The sequence below is a fragment of the Populus euphratica genome, unplaced genomic scaffold, assembly GCF_000495115.2.
Source record: "Populus euphratica unplaced genomic scaffold, PopEup_1.0 scaffold137.1, whole genome shotgun sequence".
Lineage (NCBI taxonomy): Eukaryota > Viridiplantae > Streptophyta > Magnoliopsida > Malpighiales > Salicaceae > Populus > Populus euphratica.
The window spans coordinates 384,971-395,157 of record NW_011500026.1 but is presented as its reverse complement, the minus strand read 5'-3'; the positions used below and the strand labels follow the sequence as shown (position 1 = coordinate 395,157).

The window sequence follows — 10,187 nt, the reverse complement described above, 5'->3', positions numbered from 1 at the left end:
GAAGAATGATCGTTGTAATTCAAACATAAAAGGATGTCATACTACAATACTTAAAAAAGTAAACATCTTATTCCTTAAATTTGTTTATTAAAAGTTATTACTCAATAACGAACAAAATTGTCACCACACCAACAACAATGCCCTTTTTACTCTTTTAAAAGTGGTTCATTAGTGGCATCCCATGTATCCAAACGACCCTGAGCTTTCTCCACCTGAAAAATCAACATTTATAACATGATTTTATAATTATATAAATTTTGAAATTGACCATTATATATACATTATAAAGATTGGATAGTTGGATTGACCCATAAAATTAATATATAAGATTTGAAGGTTTTTAGTATAATTATAAGACTGGAGTCACGATTTTGATATAGGATGAAACTTGACTCCTAAGTTAGAAGAATCAACTTGAATTGATAATTTTTTAAATATCATGACTTACTTTTAAAAAAAAATAAAAAGTCAATAAATTTATGTGAAGTTGATTGAGTCATGAATCGACTTAAGTTTTTTATTAAATTAGATAGAATTAATTTTTTTTTTATTCAACCTGAATCAGTACAGGTCTCAAGACAACACCTAAGACATTTTAAGTTTTATAATTACAAATCTAGTTTGAAATTATGTATTATATATCTCAAAATATATTAGACTTTCTAATAAGTTAAGTAAAAATCATTATCTCTTTGTTTATACTTGGTTCAAGATTGTGTGGGGGGAGGGGGGGGTAAAATGTGGATATATTTTAGCAGCCTATATAAAATATATGCAGAATAAATTTACCTCTTTGCCCCAGTTTGTTCGAAATGTAGCCCATAACAAGACTAAAGTCTGCATAGCTGTGCCACCTAACATTCCGGTCCATATTCCCTATAAAAAGCAGAGACATATTCAGTATTGGTAAAGCTAGTCTTGTTTCACAAAAGCAGATTGAAGACAGACACCCACATTAACACTAACAATTCATCGTAAATGGACAAGAAAAAATATTATACATACGATCATGCGTTATTCTCATAAAAAAATATATGCACATACATACCTTTGCTCCCATGTCGCATGCAAAGCCAAGAACGCAACCCAACGGGATGCCAATGATGTAGTAACAAGCAAGATTGACATAAGCAACAAATGCCTGCCATCCGCACCCAACAGCCACTCCTTCAAAAGGTAAATTTAGAGAAATCAATCAGTCAATGAAATGCTGTCTAACCGTCGGTCTCTATGATCCACAAATCAAGAAAGTTCGTTGAGTTCACATAGATGTGACGGGTGTGGCTTAAATTTAGTGGCTTGCCCTTAAAACGACAAGCAGTAAGAGACAGCAGAGGGGGGGCCTCAAGAGAACTGCAGGGACATCCACAATGCCATCTTACATAAATCATGGAGCCTTACCAGATAAAACAGGTTGGACTCCTCCTAGCACGATGGAGGCTGCGAGGAAAGGAGATAGGTCTGAAACAGCATCGGAAACCACTGTACCGCTAGTGAAGGCATAGCTTATGACATGCCGCAGTAAGAGCACAATAACAGCCAAGATCACAGAGATGAGCAGAGAGCATAAATTTACAACTACAACAGAAAATGATGTTGCTCTGGGATGTCCAGCACCCAACTCGTTGCTTACTCTCACGCTGTAATTAACAATAGAAAACGATTGAGAAAATAATTGGTATTATTTATATAAAAGACAATAAACTATCTTGGGTTTATAAATTGGGTCCCAACAAAATAAAAATAAAAAAATCCTTACCGACCACTGTGTTTTTTCTTTTATAAAAAAACTTGGGTCCAGTCGTTGAGATCAAAACCCAGTTGATCTGGTGAGATAATTGATTTGAGGTTGACTATCACGACCCAACAATCAGGTTTTTAACTCTATATGTTTTTTTTTTAATCCAAACATATCATATATACTTTTTTCTAAAAAATTAGATTAATCATTCTCACTTGAGCTTGTCCTTTTCAGGTTTCAAACACTATGCTATCAGCTATGTTTCATTACTTAAGTTGAATTGTTGGTAGAACTGTAAAAATATATCAATATCAATAACAGCGTCTTAATTAAAAACAAAAACTGACCTTGCAGCCGCTTGGAAACCGACAGAGACCATAAAACACCATCCATTTATAGTCATGCTGCATTCAAATATAAAGTGCAATTACTGTTTATAGTAAGAGACCCAAGAAAACAAGATCTTCAATTGATATCTATCTATATTATATTTTTATTTAATTTCTTTTTTCCACACTAACCTTCTTCCTTTAATTCATTGACTCAATCTGAATCACAAATGGCTAGATATAAAAGAGCAATTAATAATAGAGCTGTGCTTACCAGATGGACAGGGCATCCAAGGAAACTTCAGCATTTTTTAGCAACCCTGCAATCAATGTTACTATCTGGTAGTACCAAAACTCAAGGCATAGCATCACACCTGATGCAAGGGACAGCTTGAAGAAATCCCATAACCCAGAGAAGGCCAGTATACTAAATCCCCTCCACGTGTGCTTGAACTTCTTACTTACTAGAATGTACACAAACTGGGCTACCACTATAACCCACCATGAAAAACTCGTTACCAGTCCTGCACCCAACAAACCCCCTCCAAGCTTGAAAATTACAACCCAACATAGTATCAGATGAAGCACAAGAGCAGCAGCTGATATGCATGTACTAGGGAAAATCACACTTTGAGCTTGCAAGAATTTTTGTATGGGGAAATTGCAAGCGTAAGCAAAGATTTGAGGGATTAGACCATATATAAAAATTGCAGCTGCGGATGAAATGGCAGGCGATTCGTGTAGTCCAAGTAAGATAGGCTTGCAAAAGATGTAGATAAACATAAGTACAACCCCAGCTAAAGTGAGGAGAATTGTCGATCTTTGCATATATACGCCTAGCATTTCATACTTGTTTGCTCCAAACGCTTGCCCACATAGTGTCTCCACTGCACTTCCCATTCCCAGCTGCATTGGGGAAAAAAAAGTCTTTCTTTTAAAAACATATCTCAATTGATTCATCGACTGAAACAGATATATGTGTCAATAGTGATTGATACATTTAGAAAATTCTGACAAGAACATGTAATCAACGCATTTTCAGAATGAATCAGTTGAGACCATACCATAACTCCAAAGACAAGACCTTGGATGCCATTATTGCCAAGAGAGGCAGCAGCAAGTTCAAGATTGCCAAGATGACCACAAAACATTTGAGTTGATATGGAAACAAGAAAATTGAGCATATTGAGCAAGTAAACCACGATTGCTGGCGCTGCTAGAGGAAAGAGGATTTTCAGTTCAACCCAGGTGGCTTTTAGGATTCGATGAGAGCGGGATAATTCCATGTTACATAATATATCTTCAAGTTCAGAACTCACTGTCTCCGCGGAGAATGATCTCTTGGCATGCAATATTGGCTGATAAGACTCATCTTCAGCATAAATTATCCTGTTGTCGTCGCTGGAGGTGGCCATGATCTTTGGTCTTTGATTTTTTTTTCCCCTCTATGTGAGCTAATTTAGCGGAGTTATTTATAAGGTAAAATCTTGGTCTTACAGAGAAATATTTGTCTTAAAAAATCAAAATTATTAGACGAATAATTATTTTTATAACTGTGCCACCTAACATTCCAATCCATAGAAAGTAAGAAATATTTAGTATTGGTTACGTTATTATTGTTTCACAAGAGCAAATTGAAAATATTCACATTAACAATTAATCATCATAAATGGACACGGATAATAATAATTTTTTTCTCAATCACCATGAACACTGATGCATTATGGTTCATAAATAGGTATCCCTTAGTGCCCATGTTACATGTAAAGGGAAGAACGCAACCCAGTGGCGTAGTAACAAGCAACAATATTGACATAAACAACAAATACTTGCCCTCCACATCCAAAAGCCACTCCTTCAAAAGATGGATTCAGATAAATCATTTAGTCAAAAACCCACTACCAAAAAGTGTTATCCAACCGCTAGTATCTGTGATCTTCAATGAAAGGTAGTTGAGTTACCACGCAAAGCATAACTCAGCTAAAAAATAACGTGTGAAATTCTAAGATATATTATAATAAAAATATAGCATATCAACTATTTATTTAGAGATAAAACCCACAAATCAAAACTAAATAGAAAAGGTAATTAAAATTAAAAACTAATGAAAAATAATTAAAACGTAAAAGGTAACGTATTTCAAATCTAATATAAGGGTCTTTCGAACCAAGGCTAGCTATAACTTCATCTAAAAAATTAAGTTTGTAAAATCTCCTAACCAAATTTGAATTTGATTCAATGATCAAATCTAAATTTATAATTATTTTTTTTATGAACAATATATAAAACGAAACTGTTTTGGACAAAACACGCCGTTTCATGTAAAAGAAAATGATGGTAAAAATATGACAAAGTACAAATCAATCTTTAATTTGTAATTTGTTCAATCAAGTCCTAAATTACAATTTTGATTTAAAAATCAATGCAATTGCATCCCTTTTAAAAATCAAACGTAAACCCTAAAGTTGGCTACCCTTTTCACTTAGATCCTTGGTATTGAATTTATGCAATTTAACTCTCAATTGATCAACAAACTTCTAATTTTTTCAATTTGAGCCCTGATTCGATTTTAATTACAGCTCTTCTATTTACATGGCTTTTCTAGTTTCATTCTTGGTTTTGGATTTCTTTAACTGAGTCCCTAATTGGCCATTTAATATTTATGTAATCAAACCCCTGATTAGCCTAAATTAACTGTAAAAATTATAATTAGATCCTAGAATTTTAATTTCTTCCAATTAAAGCCCAAATTGACTTCAAAATCAGTTTTTTTTGCAATCAAACTCTCCATAAATTTAATTAAACTTTTAATAAGAATTAATTGACTCCATAAATATCTGATCTTGGACTTTTATTCTTCGAATTGAATTTTCTTTGTCAATAGGGCTCTCACTAATCAACAAAATATTGTCAAATTTTAATCTTTGTATTTTTGAATCTCTTCAACCAATTTTTGATAATTGTTTTAGCGTTCTAGCATCCTTCTTTTTCACTATTATTATTATTATTATTATTTCTTCAAACATATATTTTTGATTTTTTTTGTATTTTCTCTTTTTTTTGCACGGGGATCCAAAAATAGATTACAACAAGTACCATGGTATGCAGCTAAGCCATTCTCAATGGTCATGGCAAGTTGTACAGATCATTAGGCATTCTTCAACAAGGAATAATGACAATCTGAGGCAACACCTTAAATTCAGTCATTGTACTCACGATGGTCACTTGATTGATCAATGTTTCTATATATTTCCATAGATTTTCAATTGGTTATAAATTGAATACAAAGTCAAAGAGAGAGAAAATGATTGCATATAATATGTAAGCTCGCACACTACAACCATCCAAAAACTCAACCACAGAACAAGCCACGTTCATAGTTGAGGAATATAATAAGACCATGTCCTTGTAAAGATATCAACGATCAAGATGATGCCACATGTCAAGAGATTATGGGATGAAGTTGTTAATATTCTATTAAACAGTTAAATCTGTTAATATTGTTAGGTAGTTAGAAACAATTAGCAAAACAGTTAGAAAAACTGTTAATCATTGAAGAAAGAGCTAGTTTACATCTATAGATCAGCTATAAATACAACTGCAATATTATAACAACAATGTGGGAATACAGTGATTAAATTCATCTTTCTTCATTAACTGCTCTGCTTTCTCTGCATCTTCATTTCTCTTCTTAAAACTTTCTTTCGATTCTGCCATCTTCACATAGTATCAGAGCTCAGTTCCTAATCCTTTACTTTTGCATATCGTTCACTGACTTCATTTTCTTCTCTTCTCTCATCAAAGAACAACTCCTTCCAATTACTTCTTTGTCTCTGCATTCTAAAACAAAATGGTGACATCTTCTCAACTCTAGATTGTCCAATCTCCTATAACTTTCTTACTTTCTACAGTTGCTACTACTGTAGCAGTTTAGCTTAATGATACCAATTACCTCATATGGAACTATCAGATACAAATCCTTCTTGAAAGCCATGGTATTTTAGCTTTTGTTGATGGTTCCAAGTAGTGTCCTAGCCAATTTAATGCAGACTCTGACCTTAAGGGAATCGAATCTGATGAATATCAGGTATGAAAGATGCATGATCGAGCATTAATACAGTTGCTCATTGCTACTCTTTCCTCTACTGCAATCTCTTATGTTATTGGATGTATAAATGCCAATGATATGTGGATTCAACTAAAGGATTGATTCTCTACAATCACCAAAGCACGCATTTTTCAGATGAAAAGTGAGCTTCAGAATATTAAGAAGGGATCAGAACCAGTTTCTTATTATCTGCAAAAAAATAAAGATGCGAAAGATCAGCTTTCTGCAGCAGGAGTTTTCTTTGAGGATGATGACATTGTGATCTTGGCTCTCAATGGCTTGCCGTCTGACTACAACACTTTTAGATGTATGATTAGAGGTAGAGATACTCCTTTGTCTCTTAAAGACATTTAATCTTAATTACTTGCTGAAGAAGCCACCCTTGAGCATACACAATTTGCATCTTCCTTTGTTTCTACAATGTTGGCTCAAAATCAAACATTCCAAGGCAAGGCTCTTGTTCTTGATGAAGAATCTTCTCCTTCTCATTCTTATCTGCAATCTCAAGGATACTCTTCAAACTCAAAGACCTTCCCATCATCTCATCTATCTTCTGGATTGAGTGGGGGCTTTACTGGTCATCATGGAAGTTTCCATAATTCCACGGGTGGTTTTAATGGTCCATATACCATGTTCACCAATAATGGCCACTCTAATAATAGAGGCTCTTATTTTAAAGGGCGTGGCCGAAGTCGTGGTCATTATCAGATTGGTCCACGACCTCATCAAATGCCTTCTTCTAGTCCTGGTATTCTTGGTCCAGGTATTGCCATTCCCATCTGCCAAATCTGTAATAAGAAAGGACATGTAGCTGCTGATTGCTATCAATGGCATAATCAATCACCTTCTTCTACCTCTTTAGTCCAATGTCAGATTTGTTGGAAATTTAGTCATTTAGCTATCCAGTGCTATCATAGAGGCAATTTTTCTTATCAAGGCAAACCACCTTCCCCTAATCTCAGTGCAATGCAAGCAAACTTTCCTTCTTCTAACTCTACTATATAATTTTGGGTTGCTGATACTAGAGCAACTACTTATATGACTTTTGATCTGACTCATCTCAATTCAGCAACTCCTTTCTCTGGATCAGACACCATTGTTACTGTAGATGGTTCAGGTTTGAGTATTTCTAATATTGGCTCTTCTATTCTGAATGTTCCATAGTGCTCACTCCAATTACCACAAGTTTTGCATGTGTCTAAGTTGTCACAACACTTGCTATCAGTTTGTAGTTATGTAAGGACAACAATTGCCATTTTATTTGTGATGCCTTTGGTTTTTGAATTCAGGATAAGCTTACAGGAAGGGTTCTTCTCTAAGAACTATGTAAATATGGTTTATACCCTATCCCTTTATCCATCCCACACTCTCGCCTATCACAGTCCTTCTTCCTTTCAAAGAATCAATTCTGCTATTTTGGTCATCAAGTAAACACAAGCCTCTAGCACAAGCGGTTTGGCCACCCTTTTAACAAAATCACTTCAGCTCTTTTACATCAATCCAAGATTTCTTTTACTGCAGACCATTCTAAATCCATCTATACTGCTTGTTTAGAAGGAAAATTTACAAAACTTCCTCTCTCTTATCCAGCACTCAAGTTTGCAACACCTTTAGAAGTCATTCATAGTGATGTATAGGGTCCCTCTCCTATTATTTCCATTGATGGTTTTCGTTACTATGTTAGCTTCATTGATGCATGTACTAGGTTTACTTGGATTTTTCCAATGAGAAATAAAAGAGAAGTTTATTCCATCTTCGTTTCATTTCATGCTTTCTTGATCCCTCAATTTTCTGCTAATCTTTGCATTTTTCAAAGTGATGGTGGTGGTGAGTACCTCAATCATTCTTTCAAGCAGTATCTCCTCACTAAAGGAATTGTTCATCACATTTCTTATCCATACACCCCTAAACAGAATGGTCTTGCTGAAAAGAAGCATCGCCACATTCTAGAAACAGCAATCACTTTACTACAAACGGCTCATCTCCCTTCTAAATTTTGGTTCCATGCATATGCTACTTTTATCTATTTGATTAATAGGATGCCTTGTCCAATTCTTCAGCTCAAGTCTCCTTATTTGTTACTATATGGTTCCATACCTATCCTCACTCATTTAAAGGTCTTTGACTATGCATGCTTTCCTCTTCTCAAGCCTTACAACACCCACAAACTTCAGCCTAAAACTTCCACCTGTATTTTCTTGGGGTATGCAGGTCAATATAAGGGATATATCTATTTTTCACTTCAAAATCATAAATGTTTTGTGACTCGTCATGTTATTTTTTATGAGTCTGTTTTTCCTTACATCTCTAAGTCTTTAGCTACTAACTTTTCTCCTTCTCATTTGTCTCCTCTTGTTCCATCTTCCATTTCATTACACTATGCGGTCTTGCCTACAGGCTCTACTTTATCATCCATCATGAGCCCTGTTGTCTCTTTGGACTCATTGTCTTCTCCAATCATTTCTTCACCTATGTCAGGATTGGATTCTGCTACACAGTTTTCTCCTCCTGAGGATCCTGATTTTCATCCTGAGAATCTTTGTGTCATCTTACCTCTGTCCCCTATGAATATTCATCCCATTGTCTTCTCTAATCATTTCTTCACCTCTGTCAGGATTGTATTCTGCTACATAGTTTTCTTCTCCTAAGGATCCTGATTTTCATCCTGAGAATCCTTGTGTCATCTTACCTCTGTCCCCTATAAATATTCATCCTATAACAACTAGGTCCAAGAATGGTATCTCCAAAAGGAAAGCTTATTCCACTACTGTTCAATCTGTTGACTTTTCTCCAGTTGAACCGAGCACATTCAAGATTGCCTCACCATAGGCTGCCTGGCAGTCTACTATACAAGAAGAAATTAATGCTCTCAATGCCCAGGGTACCTGGGCTTTGGTTCCCCTACCACATGCCAAGAACCTTGTAGGCTATAAATGGATTTATCGTATAAAAAAAAATCCAGATGGCTCTATTGCTAGGCATAAGGCAAGCCATGTTACTAAGGGGTTTAGTCAGGAAGAGGGTGTTGATTATAATGAAACATTTAGCCCTGTAGTGAAACCAACTACTGTTCGGCTGGTGCTGGCCCTTGCAGCTCAGTTTCATTGGCCTTTAAGGCAACTTGATGTTAAAAATGCATCTATGCATGGAATTCTTCAGGAGGAGGTATATATAGCTCAGCCACAAGGTTTTACGAGCAAGCTTTATCCTAACTTTGTTTGCAGACTCTGCAAATCCTTATATGGGTTGAAACAGGCTCCTCGTGCCTGGAATGAAAGGTTTATAAGTTTCCTACCTAGCTTGGGATTTCAGGTTTCTCTTGTTGATCCTTCTCTATTTGTTCAATATTCCTCTCATGTTAATGTGATATTACTACTTTATGTCGATGATATTCTTCTCATAAGCAATCATTCATCTCTTCTTACATCAGTCATTGATGCCTTAACTTAGGAATTTGATATGAAGGATTTAGGCTCGTTGACATATTTCTTGGGACTACAGGTTTCTTCTTCTTCATCTGTCTTATTTGTCTCTCAAACTAACTATATCAAAGAATTACTTGATCGAGTTAGTTTACAAAATTCAAAGCCTTGTGCCACTCATTGTCTTCCCTATCATCACCTGCTCATGGATGATGGGAAGCCTTATTCTCATCCACAGCAGTATAGGAGTATTGTTGGAGCATTATAATATCTAACCTTCACACGTCCTAACATTGCCTTCTCTGTCAATCAAGCTTGCCAATTCATGCATAATCCCATAGAGTCTCATGTTGTTGCAGTCAAATGAATCTTAAGATATCTTAAAGGTACTCTTGATTATGGCATTCATTTTCAGCCTGACACTCTTAACTTACAAGCATGTAGTGATGCTGATTGGGCTAGTGATCCCAATGATTGTCGTTCTGTTTCTGGTTTTGTTGTTTACTTGGGATCTAGTCCTATTTCATGGGCTTCTAAGAAGCAACATACAGTCTCATGCTCGTCTGCTGAGGCTGAGTATCGAGCTC

The 10,187-nt window shown here is 35.4% G+C and overlaps 1 protein-coding gene across 1 annotated transcript; it reads right to left on the bottom strand.

Moving 5' to 3' along the window:
* On the bottom strand, positions 1 to 3,554 carry LOC105142187 (protein TRANSPARENT TESTA 12-like). Its single transcript, XM_011049701.1, has 7 exons — positions 3,135 to 3,554; positions 2,345 to 2,976; positions 2,089 to 2,145; positions 1,402 to 1,640; positions 1,049 to 1,167; positions 790 to 876; positions 1 to 212 (listed from the first exon to the last, which is right to left on the bottom strand). Exons 1-7 carry the CDS (start codon positions 3,483 to 3,485, stop codon positions 147 to 149), a joined length of 1,551 nt encoding a protein of 516 aa, XP_011048003.1. The 5' UTR covers positions 3,486 to 3,554; the 3' UTR covers positions 1 to 146.
* Between the last annotated feature and the right edge of the window lie 6,633 nt (positions 3,555 to 10,187).

Coding starts and splice junctions, on each gene's coding strand:
- LOC105142187 (XM_011049701.1), bottom strand. CDS start 3,485: ATGGCCACCTCCAGCGACGACAACAGGATAATTTATGCTGAAGATGAG. Junction 2,977..3,134: donor GTCTTGTCTTTGGAGTTATG/GTATGGTCTCAA, acceptor TCCCCAATGCAG/CTGGGAATGGGAAGTGCAGT. Junction 1,641..2,088: donor GGTTTCCAAGCGGCTGCAAG/GTCAGTTTTTGT, acceptor TGTTAATTACAG/CGTGAGAGTAAGCAACGAGT.